This window comes from Molothrus aeneus, chromosome 1 (assembly GCF_037042795.1).
Source record: "Molothrus aeneus isolate 106 chromosome 1, BPBGC_Maene_1.0, whole genome shotgun sequence".
Classification (NCBI taxonomy): domain Eukaryota; kingdom Metazoa; phylum Chordata; class Aves; order Passeriformes; family Icteridae; genus Molothrus; species Molothrus aeneus.
Window position 1 is genome coordinate 4,862,274 of NC_089646.1, and position 15,470 is coordinate 4,877,743.

At 44.9% G+C, this 15,470-nt stretch overlaps 1 protein-coding gene across 3 annotated transcripts in view; it reads right to left on the minus strand.

Moving 5' to 3' along the window:
- Positions 1-15,470, minus strand: part of LOC136560353 (mitogen-activated protein kinase kinase kinase 3-like) — an 82,573-nt gene that overhangs the window by 52,288 nt on the left and 14,815 nt on the right. For all 3 annotated transcript variants that reach the window (XM_066556235.1, XM_066556309.1, XM_066556164.1), the window contains exon 2: positions 6,127-6,206. In XM_066556235.1, coding sequence (XP_066412332.1) covers positions 6,127-6,130 — 4 coding nt within the window. In that variant the 5' untranslated portion in view covers positions 6,131-6,206. The remainder of the gene's footprint in view (positions 1-6,126; positions 6,207-15,470) is intronic.

Sequence of the window (15,470 nt, forward strand, 5' to 3'; positions counted from 1 at the left end):
ACAGACGTCCATCACACCAAGTGCCCAACAGAACATTTGAGGGTTTAGGGCACAGTTAAATTATCCCACACACCCTTTTCTTGGGGGTAAAACTGAGTTCCTGCCTCCTATGGAAAAACAGCATAGCTGAACTGCAGACTGAGTTTAGAACAAAAACAACCCTTCCTTTTACACCCCCCTACAAAACAGTAAAGAAATCAGAGCTCAGAAATGGGCTTGGAGAGGAAGGCAAAAATCTGTTTTAAAAAAGCTAAACCAGTTATTTTTAAAATGAAAAAATAGTTATCTTTGATAAAAATATACTAAAAATATTACTAAATGTACTAAAATAATATCAAATAATAATACTAATATAATATCAAATAATACTAATATAATATTAAATAATAATACTAATATAATATTAAATAATAATACTAATATAAAATAATGCAATACCAAAATAATATTTGATAATAATAATAAACCCTAATATAGTACTAAAATTATTTAGTACAAATAGTACTAAAAAACAGTGCTATTTGATGTAGTTATATATGTATCACATCTATAACTAAATCAAATCCCCAATAACAGAACCCAACCAGTCTCTAAAATACTCTTGCACACAAACAAGCAAACACCCCCAATGTAATACAGACATGCTAAGGCTCCAGTCAATTAATGAGAACATTGAGAAAACAGCAAAAGAGCCCAAACTGGCACAAAAATTCCTGTATTATGGCAGAACCCATTTCAGAGCCAGAGTGAGATCATGAAGAACTTCAATGCCCTCTGAATTTCCCCAGGAAAAACCAAAAGCAAAGGCATAGCTGCTGGGACTGCACCTCAGTGCCCTTGAAACCCCAAGTGATCAGTACCTCACAAACCCCAAACCCGAAGCATTTGGGATGGCAAGTTTGATCACAAGTGGAAGTTTCAGTGGTCAGGCCACAAATCATACAAGAAATTTCTCCTACAAGCTGTGCTGTGGCACAATGCCCACGTTCCCTCACCCCAGAGGCTCACCAGGGACTTGTGCAATGGAAAAGGACTTGGGATGCAGAAGGTGTTTGGTTTAGCTCAGCAGGGAGGGAAAGCAAGGTTACCTCTGTGGTTCACCACAAGCCTCCACTCCCAAAATAGCCACCCCTGCACAGTAAAATTCCAGGGGAGAGGAGCCACTGGCAGAGCTTCTGCTCCCCTCCACAGCCCATCCCTGGGCACACTCATCACCACGAGTGCCCCTGTGAAAAATGTGCATTTTATGATTGGCTTTTGGCAAATGTTACAATGAATACGATATGTGTTGTGTTAGAAAGTGATGCTGTATTGATTCTATTAAGTAGTGTGTTAAATATAGTTTTAGGCTATAACATAAGGTTAAAATAGAAACTATGCTATGTAAGAGACTTTTTTTAAAGAAAGGACTCACATTGAGAAAGCAGCTACAGGACACCTGAATCTTTCAGAGAAAGAGAATTAGAGAATTTATTGCCCCATTATCAGAAGAAACCAACTTCTTCCTGCCTTGCTCAGTCCTGAAGACACTGTTTAGGATTCAGAGGAAGAAGCTGACACTGACCAGACAGAATCCTGTGTTTGAATGGAATTTATGCATCATGGATGAGATGTATGAATATGCAACAGGTTATTGTTTTTAAGGGTTAATCCTCTGTTAATGTGTGTCCATTTTCAGGCTTATGCTGCCCAGAAAAGGTACCTGGACATCTGTAACTCTTTGTTTCTATTGTCTCATATTGTCCTAATCCAAACTGTCCAAATTATTACTACCCTAATTGTATCACTATTTTTGTAACCATTTTATTACTATTAAACTTCTAAAATTTAAAAACAATTGATTAGCATTTTTCACAGCCTCTGCATCCCCACATGCCTGGAAGGTGGCCAAGTCCAGCTAAGACACCAATTTTCCCCCAGGAAAACATCCTGGCACTCGTTCTCCTTCCTTCTCTCTGCTCCTCACCACAGCAGAACCCATGGAGGTGCAGCCACCTGAGAGCCTTCACCCCTTCCTGGCTAATGGGGAAAATGTCTGGGTTGGAACTGGGTGGCTTTTGGTGGGGGAAGATTTGCTGAAGAGTTTGGGAAGCAGCTGCTGCCCCTGTCACCCAGGCAGGGATAGGGGGATGCTGAACAGGAGCCAGGATCTTTGAGCCCAGCCACAAACCCAACACTGCTCATGACAAACCCCCTTGTTTCTCGTTTGCTTTTGTGAATTCAAGTTAGTCTAGGAGAGCTGCAAGCAGGGGCTAGAATCTTAAAAAGCAAAACTAACCACATTTAAGAAGATTTTTTCATGCCTGTAGCTCTGCTACTCCTCACCACTTCAAAGGTGCCAGGTTTCTCATCCCACAAGAAACTTTCACCACTTTATTTGCTAACTCTGCCCTTTGCTCCACAAACACTAATTTTCCTCTAATGGATTAACATTTAATTGAATTAAACTTGGGCCAATTATTCCAGCAGCTTCCCTGCTAAGCTTAAAATTTGCTCCTTCTGAAGAAGGACTTACATGCCTAAAAGGCAGCCTGGATTTTTCCACCTCTATCATTTGGTCTAATAAAAGATATTACCTCTCCCCACAACCTGTGCCTCTCTCTTGAGCACACTTGAAAGGAGAAAAATGTTTATCCAGCAAAGAAATGTAACTGGCAAGTTATTTCCCCTGACTGACTCTGATACTTCTGAAGGTTATTTGAGGGATCATAAAGAACTCATTCTCCCTCCCAGCCCAGCAACTTCCAGGGCTCAAAGGCTCAGCCCAGAGCCCATGAATTCCTATTCTGCTGCAACATCCCAGATGTGATGCAGGTCCAATCCCACACTGCCCAGAGCACCCTAAATCTGAGCCCTGGGCACAATGGGTGCAGTGCCAGGAAAGGGAGAAGGAGACCATGGGCACCTTTGAACCTCTCAAAAAGAACAAAACCCGAGCCAGAAAGCCTGATGTATCTTATTATATCATAAAGTGCTGCAATCCAACATGAATTCATTCTTCCTGGATGGCTCTCAGCATACAGAGAGAAAGCTGAGAGCAGTAAGGAAGGGAAGAGTGAAAGCACTGCCTGCTGGGGAATGAGGAAAACACAGCAAGGGAGGGCTGAGACACCCATGGGACAGGCTCTGCTCTGCCCCCAGCAGCTCTGGAAGCTCTCTCTGCTTCAGCAGCCCCCAAAACCCCAAGGAACTGGGCTGGAGGGCCATGGCTGCTCAAACAAGCTCTCAGCAAGCTGCTGTGCCTCCTGCCAGCCCAGCCTGCAATCACACACACTCTGTCAGGTCAATGCTATAAACAGCATCACTCTCCCAGCTCCCACACCTCAGGTGACCTCTCTGCTGAAGCAGAAGTCACACTCTGCCCAGCAAAGCACTAAAGAGCTAAACCTTTGAGTTGTATGGATGGCCACTGAGCAGAACAGATCAGCCTTCCTGCAGTTTTTATCATCCCAATCACACACACAACACTTCACAACCACAGTTGAGAACACTTAAATCATTTTTAAAGCAAAAAGAATAAAACCTGAGCAACAAACAAGCTGGTGCTTTTTGTACCAAGTTCTGCAGGTTTTTTAGTATTACTTTTGCTGGGATGTCATGTTTAAACACAGCAATTTTTAATACTTATTGGGCAGGGTTTTTCCACTGTGTTGCACTGAAGATGCAGACACCTTTAGAAGTGTCATAAACACTCATGTGACCAAATGACAAAGAGTCTTGAGGAGAGGGTGCAGATGGAAATGAACTAGAAGATGAATAAAAAGACTCAATGCCAAGGACTTGGGCTGGTCCATGCAGAGATGCTGCAGCAGCCCAGGGGTACCAGGGCTGCACAGGGCTGGCCCAAGCACTGCACGACACAGAGACACCAGAAGTCCCCACTTCCCCTCTTGTGGGCTCCATGCAAGGTCATGCAGCTTGCCTAGAACATGTCTGGGAGTGAACAGTCCTGTGCTGAACCCTGAGACACTGAGCAGGCTATAAACAGGATCCTGGAAAAAGGGAAAAAAAAAAAAAAAAGGTGGACCTGGAACAGGTTGTCTGATCTGAGATCACCTCATCCCAACACATCTCCTCTGAAGGGAAGGAGGAAGGAAATTTCCACAAGAAAATCAATGATGTGACTACAAATTCCCTGCACTTCCCTTGGAAATACTCCCTCATCCCAAAGCATGGAGCAAACAAACACATACACAGGGAAGAGGGAGAGAAGTGAAACTCTCAAAATTTAGCCCCAATTCCTGTGTACCAGCAGAGCTCCTGCAGTGATTCTTGAACAGACAAACACCTCCCAGTGACACTGATGGGGACACACAGCACCTCGCCCATCTGATCCCCACAGAGCACACCCAGCATCTCAAATTGATCCCATCTGGACACATCCTGGTGGGGATGCTGCTGGTGATGAGCCACAGCAATGACACCTTGGTGAGGGACATGCACAGCCCCTTCCACCCACACACAAGTGCAAGCAGGACCCCAAACCTGCACAAGACTGCAGAAATTCCCAAAACCAGCCACAGTGCCTCTCTTCACGACAGGATTCCCACAATTAATGCTGCCCTGCTGCACCCATGTTACATTTGCAGCTGGCAGGCTGAAGGCACCTTGAGCAGGTTCTATCATTGTACTCTCTGTACAAGGAATCACCAAATTGACAAATCTCCTGAGAACTGGGCTGGAGCCAGCAACTCCTTCCCTGCTGGTGCTCAGGGCAACTCTGAGCTTTCCTTGTTAAAATAACCCACATTGCCTTGACAAAGCAGTGGCTTTTACCTTCCAAGTGAAAATGTTTCTAAAAAATTTTGGGGTTAGTCACCAGGGATTTTAAACTGAAATTTGTCATTCTTTATATCGAAGAAGCAGATCTGGACTTTCTCTTCTCTCCCCTTCCCTTTTTTTCTAACCTAGCTTTAAATTAGTTCTCTTCCCACAAAATCCCTCTTCTAGGTAACAGAGAAAGAGCAAAAACAACACATGAAGCCAGGATGGGTAAATACCACTCTTCTCCTTTCTTCATAAGAGAGAATAAACACTTAAGGTGTGGGAGTGGCTCCACACTTTTCATTTTCCAAATTCAGACCACTACCAAACTCTGAATCACATTTGCACAAGGCTTTTTATGAGGGTAGTTAGTGACAGGACAGTGGGGGATGGCTTCAAACTGACAGAGAGAAGATTTACACTGGGTATTAGGAAGAAATTCTTCCCTGTGAGGGTGGGGAGGCCCTGGCACAGGGTGCCCAGAGCAGCTGTGGATGCCCCTGGATCCCTGGCAGTGCCCAAGGCCAGGCTGGACAGGGCTTGGATCAGCCTGGGACAGCAGGAGGTGTCCCTGCCCATGGCAGGGGTTGCAATGAGATGTCCTGTAAGGTCCCTTCCAGCCCAAACCATTCTGTGATTCTACACATCTGCAAGAACAAACCCTAAATTTAAGACATATCTCCTTTTTAATTCTTCTTTAAAGCATCATTTCAGCCAGCTCTGAGAAGTTCTGGGTGAACTTGTGTAACTGCTGCAAATGTGCAAGTGAAGTGCTCAGCTTCAAGCAGGACCCCTCCAAGATCTCTTCTCCTTTCTTGGGTCACCAGGTCAGGAAGCCACTCAGGCACTTCCAAGTGGTCCCAATTCCTGACATAATGAATTTTCTTTAGGAGAAAGTTCTTATCTATGGAGATAAGCTGGAAATCCTGATGTACCTCCAGAACTATAAATAATTCCCACCTAATGAAGTTTCCCTCAGCACCTCAGAGCATCTGACACACAACTATGCCAGCAGAAGAGGGAGAAGGTGGAAGTAATCCAGGTCACCACTTAGAAAAGCAATATATTCAAGCTTTGTTTGAAACAGAAGATTCCTTGGGAGAAGATCTACAGGGCATGGAGATGCTCTGCAGAGAAATACAAGGAGAGACTCCACCTAGAACATGACCAGAAGATCACGCTCAGAATAAGAAGAAAATTTGTCCAATTTTGGCACCACTAAAATGATAAACATAAATCAGAACGCAATGTAATAGTCAGAGCATCTCAGCAACTTCTTCCAGTCTGTTGCCACACTTGGTAGTCCCAACCAAAATTATCAGGCTGCAGAAAATGAATTCTCCAGGGGAATCCAGTTCTTACCCATCTTTCCATCTACATCAGGCCTCCATTCCACCGGTCCCAGACTCTTGTGCCTTATCCTCCTCTCTCAAGCATCCACCCTGTAATGAACATACACAGAGATTACAGATGAATTTTGACATGACAACAGGGTCATGGAGCACTTTTCACAAAGCCTGTCCCCACCATCACCTGGCAAAGAGGAAAACCTGATTTAGGAATGGAGAGCAGGAGTCTGCCCTCCTCTGCACGCACCAAAGGTAACACACCACAAACCTGGGACCTCAATGGTTTTTAAATCTTGGGGTGAACAACCTGGGCTTCCTTAAGAGCAGAACACTTTAATTACATGATATGTTAATGTGTTTTTACATGATTAATGTAACCCTAAAGCAACACCATCTTTAACACTTTGGATTCCACAGCATCCCTGTGGGATAACACTCACTTGGGCAACAGACTGACAGCAGGACGTGCAAAAGCAGTCCTGAATCAAAGCAGAAACCTAAATTTAGGCCTTCCAAATGGCAACCAAGGTTCCCCAAGGCTGGTCCAGCTTTCCCCTGATTGCTTGGGCAAACAGCTGAGCACAGGCAGCTCCCAGCAGCAGTGACTGCCCCACACACCCCTCATGGGAGCTGTGTCCCCAGGAGCCCTCCCAGAGTTTCTGCCTTCAATCTGCCCCCAACACCAGCACAGAAATGGGCTCAGGGACCTGCCACCCTGCATTCAGCCAAACTCCTGCACCCAGAAAGGTTTTTTGGGTTGTTTTGGCCACCAAGAAACTAAAGCACACTTGAGCCTGCTGGAGCCTGTCCTGCTCACTAATGAAAAACCTCATTTTAGACTGAACAAAGGCAAAATCCACCTAAAGATGGGCACCTTTTAAAGGACACTGTAATAGAAGACAACATCAAATTCCACTTTAGCTGCCTGTTAAGCCCTCAGATTTCTTAGTCATAAACCTGCATGATAGCACAAGGAAAGGGAGAAACACCTCAAGAGCTTGATCAGACTTGCACAGGGAGTGAGACATTCCTGCCCTGCAGTCACTGCAGGCTGCCCTGAAGTCAGTGAGGGCTCCAGGACACTGACTTGGATATTGGAGTGTTAAATATGAGGCACTGGCCACAAATGGCAGGAAAAGACACTTTGAAAACCTCCTGGCTTGGTCAAATCAATTCAAACACAGCAACAAATCTGAAGAGGACCAGGAATGGTCCCAAGCATGGATTAAAATGATTTTCTGCAGCTCTGGTGCCTCGGTGCTGCCAAGCACAGGGTTATTTATCCAACCTATTGTGAGAGAGACAAGCAGGAAGGGAAGGTGAAAAGAGAGCAGCAGAGGCAGAGACATCCAAGTGCCCTGAGCGTGTTGTTCCTTCTCCTGCAGCTTCCTCCCAGGACAGCACCATCAGCCCGAGAGCCCAGGGCCACCAGGAACTCTGCTCTGTCCATTCCAGCTCCAAGGAGGAGAAAAGGAAGTAATTAAACAGCTTGAATGGTTAAAAATCCTACTTAGAGAAAGAACTGCTCAGTCTGTGCAACTCTGAACCAAGAGGGAGCAGAAAACCAGCAAGAAAGCAGAGTGAAAATTCCATCTGATTATAACAAGAGCAGGAAACAGCCCAAACCTTCACTTTTGCTTTCAAAGCTGCTGTGACACTTCCAGGAATTAAGCTGTGTGCATAATTTGCACTGAGGGCCACAGGCAGATAGCCTGGATCAACTGTAAATTCCTGGGACAGCCCAGGCTAACTCTCCTATCAGAGTAATAGATTTTTCTAAAGTCTTCCTGGAGACCTTCCAGACCTTTCCAAACCATATCTAGTCAGAAAAACAAGCATCTACAGGAACTGTGCAAACGAGCCCTGGAAAAAAACAGGTGACCTTTCCATCAGCAGAGCCCTCCCCTGTGCTGCTCTCCATCACCTCTGCCCCAGCAAAGCCCTGAGACCCCCCTGCCCAGCCCTGGTGAGCAAACCAGCCCCTGCACACAGGGCAGGAAATCTCCACAGATACACAGGAGAAAGGAAGGTTTTCTGGTTTAGCAGAAAATGCTAAATATTCTCAATGCTGAGGACAGGCAGCCTTCAAACTGGACTGCAAACACTGGTGATTTCCGTGGCTTCCCAAAAATACATACCAGCAGCTTCCTGTTCCAGAAGGACAAATTCCTGTTTCTAGTACAAATTCTGTCCTATTATTATGTCCCTTAAAAAACAGGGAGGGAGGGGGGGAAAAAATAAGAGGGGAAAAAAAAAAAAAGGGAAAATCTTTTTCCTACAGATGCTGTTCCAAGCAGCTTCTCCTCCCACTCCGCTCCCTGAGCAGCACTGGCATTTTGGGACACAGAACCTGGGAGCATCTGAAACTGGGCTCCCACTGGCCACTGCACCCACAGAACTCTGTAAATCTACTGGAAATCTCCCTGGCAAGCAGTGAGAGAGCTCAGCAAGGTGTTGGCTCCCAGGGGTGCTGGGGCAATGTATTCCAGGTTTGTGATGTGCATGCAAGAGACTCTGCCTGCCCCAGTCTGCTCAGGGAAATGCTGGAAGTTACTTCACCTGCAGGAAAGCCCAGCACAGATGCTCTGATCCAGGGGAAAATATAACAATAATAATATTATTAATAATAATATTACTGTTATAATAATAAACACAGTAATAATATAATTATAATTTAGTTATTATCATCATAATATTACTATAATAATCGATTGTTTATCAGTTTTGATTTGCCTGAGCTAAACTTAGCAGACAGAGTGGCTCAACTTCTTTATAGCTCCATAAGTGCAGGGTATGAGTATCTACACGAGAGATGTATGCAAGGTTATTAATCCACTTGGAAAATTAATCCCTGCTTTTCTTTTTTTCTTCTTCCCATACTCCTGGCTGGGAAGGGATTAAGGAAGACTGAGCTCAAGGGAGACAACAGCTCAGCTACAACATATCTGCATCCTGCCTGAGTTAGATTTGTGGATCTAAATCACAGAAACCAAAGCAGGGGAGAAGGGGATGGAGAAGCGTGATTTTCTCCGGGATGTAAAGGAAGATAAAACAAAGGGACCAGGGAATTACATAGGATGAAGGTTAGGAAAGCAGGAAGATGCAGTTCAGCACTGAGAGCTGGAGTGACCTGCAGTCTGCAATTGATATTTGGGATTTCCAGTATCACCTGCCCCAAAAAGGGTTGTTCTTACCCTGCAGAGGCTCAGCATCCCCCATAAAACACAGATTTCATGGCAGCAAATCTCACCACTACTGCAGCACAGGCAAACAGCATCTCCCTGTGCAGTTTATCACCCCCAGGCTTCCAGGGAAAGCAGCACCTCTTTATTCCTGCCTGAGCACCACTTAGCACTTGGGTTTGGAGGTGTAGGGACACACCACTGCAAAAAATAAAAAATAAAAATCCACAGTTGCCCCTGAAATAGGGCTCGGCTGGAAAGCTACTCAAAGTAGCATTGCTAAAATTGGGACTTTCCTTGTTTTTTCAAGCAGCAGGGAACATGTTGGGCTCAGAGAGTTTAACAAGCAAGAGTCAAGCGGAAAAAATCTCTCTCCTTTTTAAGAGTTGACCACATTAACTTTCAGCAAGTTTCCGGGAGTCCTGCCAGAGCACTGGAGTTTTGTATACTACGGAACTGTTAAAAATATTATTGTAAATGTTATTTTCAAAAAGCTTCAGAGGCCAGAGCTGGGGTAGTGTAAAAAACAACAGCGAAGCAAATGAGATTGTTTTAATGGTGAGAACACAAATGGATGTGTGCTGATAGCTCAGGCAGCCTGCAGGCTTGGCAAAGAGGGATTCAAAGGCAAAGGAGAGTTGGAATATTACAGGTTAGTTGGAATATTCCAGGTTTTCTCTGATCATCCCAACCTCATCCTTACAGTTTTCTCTAAACTACAGAACATTCAACCTGGAACTTGGATCCATATTCTGGGATGCACAAAACAAGACCTAAATTTTGGTGCCACTTCAGACACAGAAGACCCTGCCCTGAAGGCATTTTCCATCCAGGTTATCCAAAGGATACACCACACAAGGGAAGTAAAAAAAAATAGCAATTTAAGACTGTGCATCTCTGTAGATGTAGAACTTAGGGACAAGGTTTAGTCATGGATTTGGCAGTTCTGGGTTAATGGCTGGACTCTGTGATGTTAAAAGTTCTTTTCCAGCCTAAATGATTCTCTGATTCCATGTTTATGAGCATGCAGCTGGGATGGGCTTTCTGCAGACACGTGTGCAGCCTGGCCAGGTTTGCAGGTGTATCTGCCCAGAGAGCTCAAGGGACAAAGTTCATGTGCCAAGATGAGGAGAATAAACCTCCCCTGAGGTTTTATTCAGGCTGCTGAGCTGGAGGTGACCTGCACAGAGCAGCAGAGCTCATGGAAGGAGCCAGCCCATGCTCTGGGAACCACAGCCCGTGAAACCCAAGGAGCAATTCTGTATCAGCACCATCAGCTGAGGCTTTGTGAGCGTGTTCACAGGGGTCCCAGGATGAGGGAAGAGATGAGGATCTGGCTCCATGTTTCAGAAGGCTGATTTATTATTTTATGATATATATTATATTAAAACTATACTAAAAGAATAGAAGAAAGGATTTCATCAGAAGGCTGGCTAAGAGTAGAAAATAAAGAATGAATAACAAAGTCTTGTGTCTCAGACAGAGAGTCCAAGCCAGCTGGGCTGTGATTGGCCATTAATTAGGAACAACCAACATGGGCCAATCCCAGATGCACCTGTTGCATTCCACAGCAGCAGATAACCATTGGTTACATTTTGTTCCTGAGGCCTCTCAGCTTCTCAGGAGGAAAAATCCTAAGGAAAGGATTTTTCATAAAACCAAAGCTTCTTCTCCCCAGTTTGGGCCATGACACCCCAAAACTGCTCAAGAATCTTTCTCACAGCACCTGCTGCTGGGAGAAGAGATCTGTGTTCAGAAGCCATCATGCTCAGTGGAGGATTCCTTCAGCCAGTGACCCAGCCAGGGCAGCTGCACTTGACAGAAAAATCTCCTGAGCCATCCTGTTCTTTCCAGCACGACCTGTACTGAGAACGAGTGGTTTAGAGCCTGCCTGAGTCCTGCTGTTAACATCCATGACAGCCCTTGGAAGAAGCCACTGAGATCTTAAAACAAATACTCTTCTCAGAAAATACTTTTTATAAACAAGATGTTCCAGGCAGCACACTCCGGTACGTTATCATAGAGAGGTTTGGGTAGGAAAGGATCCTAAAGATCTTCTGGTTCCACCCCCTGCCATGGGCAGGGACACTTTCCACTATTCCAAGTTGCTCCAAGCCCTGTCCAACCTGGCCCTGGACACTTTCAGGGATGGGGCAGCCACAGCTTCTCTGGGCAACCTGGGCCAGGGCCTCCCCACCCTCACAGGAGAGAATTTCTTCCTAATACCAAATCTAAATCTCTCCTCCTTCAGTTTAAGACCATTCCCCCTTGTCCTATTACTCCATGTCCATGTAAGAAGTCCCTCTTCAGCTCTCTTGTAGCCCCTTTAGGTACTGGTATTTTTCCCAGTCCCTTTTCCTGCTTTGCAGTAATATTCCTTTTACTAAAGCCAGTGCAGTTATCAGTAATATATGCTGGCAAAATTAAGAGCTTTGATTTTTCCATACAGATCTCAAACCTCTGGAACAATAAAACAAAGCAGCAAATCAAAAGGATTAGAAAGGACTCTTCTACCAGCAAAGGTCAGACACCACAGCCCCATCAGGTCAGAGTTAATCTATTTTACATGTAACAGCTCAAGCAAAGCAAGTGTCCAGAGAACACACAGGTTCCCCACCTGTTTGGGTTTTTATTTTTATCAGGGTTTGCACAGAATTGTGTCTACTGAACTCCCATTTTTTACAGAGAAACTGGTGGAGATGAACCAATTTGCAGACACCCTGATTACACCCCAAAGCCCACCTCAGCCCCTCTGTGCCCAAATCCAAGTTTTCAAATTGGGCACTGAAGTGACCAAGTCCAAAGGATCCGCAGATGAGGCTGGGCCAGGATTATTCACACACACAGCCCTGCCTGTGAGGATGAAGATCTGCACCTAGGGGAGGGAGAGCACTGTCCTGCATCATTTTCCCTTCCACAGGGCAAAACCCTGTGCTCAGACAGCTCTCTGTGTATTTATGAATCAGAGGGAAACCCTGATTACAGCTACAGAAACCCTCTGATGCCAATGAACATTCCCCCCTAAGTGAGCACAGCAAAGGGAAGGTATTTCTACATATAATATAAAAACCAATGCAGAAGAATGTTGTCATTTCTTCCTCCTGCAGGTTTTCATTGCCTTATTTTTGTATTTCTCCTCAAATGACCAAAGATTTTGTCAGAGGGAAATTAAAGCAAAACTGTGTGTCTCTGGAAAAGTGAAGCTTCAGGCCTCTTTCTTCCATGTTACTGGGAAATAGAGGAAGGAGAAGGAGCAGAAACCAAAAAGGAAGAATAGATAGTAAAACCTTCAAGTGAAATAAGCCATCAGAAAAGTGTTTGTCTCAGAAAAAAAAAAAAATCTTTCCTTGGGAAAAGCAATTGGGAGAAAATCATGTGGTATCAGAAACAAAGAGCCCGTGAATGGAGCTTTACCCCAGAGAGCTGCAAAGCCAAGGTTGTGCCAGGGGGAGCCTGGCCTGAGAGCTGGAATCTGCACCAGGGACTGGGATTCCAAGGTCTTTTACAGTTGTTTTGTCCAATTAACTTTTAAAACATACTTCACTTGTACTTTTCTACCAACAGCTAGTTATTTCTTTATCATGCAACATCTACATTGCAGCTCTCCTCAACTAATCATTCTATACCACCAACACAACAGAGAATAGAGCAGATAAAAAAGAAAAAAAAAAAAAAAAACTAAAACGCCCAAAATCTTCCATTTTGTCTTCTATCTACTTCCATACTAAAAACCCAAAACTCTAAATTGTTCACCCTGTAATAAACTATACTATTATAAATTCCAATTCATCTCAAAGCCTTACAAGCCCTCTCCATAAACAAAGCTAAAAGCAATGTTTTCTTAAAAATCAAGACTTATCAAAACAAACTGAGAAATATTCCCTATGCCCTAAGTTCCAACAGGTATCAAAAGCATAACCAATCTCATGGCTGATCCATTTGCTCCAACAGGGATTTTAACACTAAGTGACCAAGCTCTGGACTAGGAAGGAGGGTGATTATTGTATTTGTGGGGTGCCCCATGGCAGGAAGGAAGGATGAATCTGACTCCATGTTCTCAGAAGGCTAATTTATTATTTTATGATACTATATTATATTAAAGAATGCTATACTAAACTGTACTATACTATATATATATATATGTATTACAAATATATAGTTGTTGTCATATATCTTGCAAGAGTTCTATTATCATTACATTGTAAAGGTCCCACATTGCCAGAGTTTTGTACCTCCTCAATGTTTCTCGTAGGCAGCTCCTCCAGGCACTGACTCCTCCTTGTCTCCACAGCAGCCAATTGACTCCAGCTCCCACCCATCCACTCTTTTGTAACACTCTAATTATTGGCTACAGCTGTGGCCTGTTAACATCAGGGCTGCTCCTAATCTTTAGTAATTGGCTCAGCTGCAGCTCTTTAGGGTATAAGATTACATTCTATACCACCTTCATTTACACATACTATATCCCCCTACATATAGTCATACTATAATATATACTATATATATATATATTTCATTATTATCTTTTTAGCCTTCTGTAAGTATCCTTTCAGGATACTTACAGAAAGCTAAAAAGAAGATAGATAGGAAGGATAGGATAAAGGATACTTACAGAAAGGATACTTACAGAAGGCTAAAAAGATAACAATGAAAACTCCTGACTCTTTCCAGAGTCCTGACACAGCTTGGCCCTGATTGGCCAAAGAGTCAAAACAACTCACAGCAGAATCCAATGAAACAATCACCTGTGGGTAAACAATCTCCAAACACATTCCACATGAGCAACACAGAGGAGAAGCAAATGAGATAAGAATTGTTTTCCTTTTCTCTGAGGCTTCTCAGCTTCCCAGGAGAAAAATCCTGGGTGAAAGGATTTTATCAGAGAATGTGAATGTGACAGGAGATCCATCCCATGGCCTTGGCATGGCATCATGGCAGGACCAGGGCTTTGAGGCTTCTTTGCCAACTCCCACCCTCACCCCAGCTCATGTCTGACCCACTTTCCCTGCCTTGCACAGAGGATGGAGAACACACCTGGCCATGCCAGGAGCCTTTTAGAAATGCAGCATTTCCCCCCAGCCTGCAGGGATCAATAGTCCCTGGCAGCCATCCCCCTGCACAGCTTCTCTTTAACGAGCACAGCCTCTCCCCTGCAGCCTGCCTGGCTTTTATTGATCCCAACCAGACTTTCTGATCGACTGCAAAGCCCAGGGCTCAGGAATAATTGACCACTCTCTGCTCTCTCAGCAGCCACCTGGTTGATTTGCTCCTTCTCTGTGGGCAAGAAGCACAACCACGACACCACATGGGGAGATCAGGACCCCAACAGCCACCACACATTTTGGCAGGTTCTCTCCTTGCTCGTGCAACTCTTCACATGTTCTAAGTGTTCCCTTAGAGGGGAATGTTCATTGGCATCAGAGGGTTTCTGTAGGTGCAGCTGGCATCAGGGTTTCCCTCTGATTCATAAATACACAGAGAATTGTCTGAGCACAGGGTTTTGCCCTGTGGAAGGGAAAATGATGCAGGACAGTGCTCTCCCTCCCCTAGGTGCAGATCTTCATCCTCACAGGCAGGGCTGTGTGTGTGAATAATCCTGGCCCAGCCTCATCTGGAGAGGTGAAGATCCTTTGGACTTGGTCACTTCAGTGCCCAATTTGAAAACTTGGATTTGGGCACAGAGGGGCTGAGGTGGGCTTTGGGGTGTAATCAGGGTGTCTGCGAATTGGTTCATCTCCACCAGTTGCTGGAGGGGAGGGGAGGTGGTTCTGCCATGCAGCTCTGGATTGAGATCTCTCCAGTGGGAGAAGGCAGAGCTCAGTGAGGGCTCAGTGGAAGCAAAGATTAAGAGCCAGCTGTGGTTTTGGGCAGAAGGAGCAGGATTCTGCCCAGCCCCAAGACTGAGCTGCCTCCATGAGCTACCAGCTGTGGTTTTGGGCAGAAGGAGCAGGTTTCTGCCCAGCCCCAGGTCTCAGCTGCCCCCACGAGCTGCTGGCTCGTGCCTGCCATCAGTGGGGTGGTGATGGGGTTATGAAACAAGCACGTGGGGCAGCTTCCACAGAGGCTTTGTTCTCCTTGTCCTCTGGACTTGCAGTATCACATGAACTCAAGTGCCCTTGCCTTCACAGTAAAAAATGAGCCACCAACAGAGGAGGAACCAGAGTGTGAGCAGCCA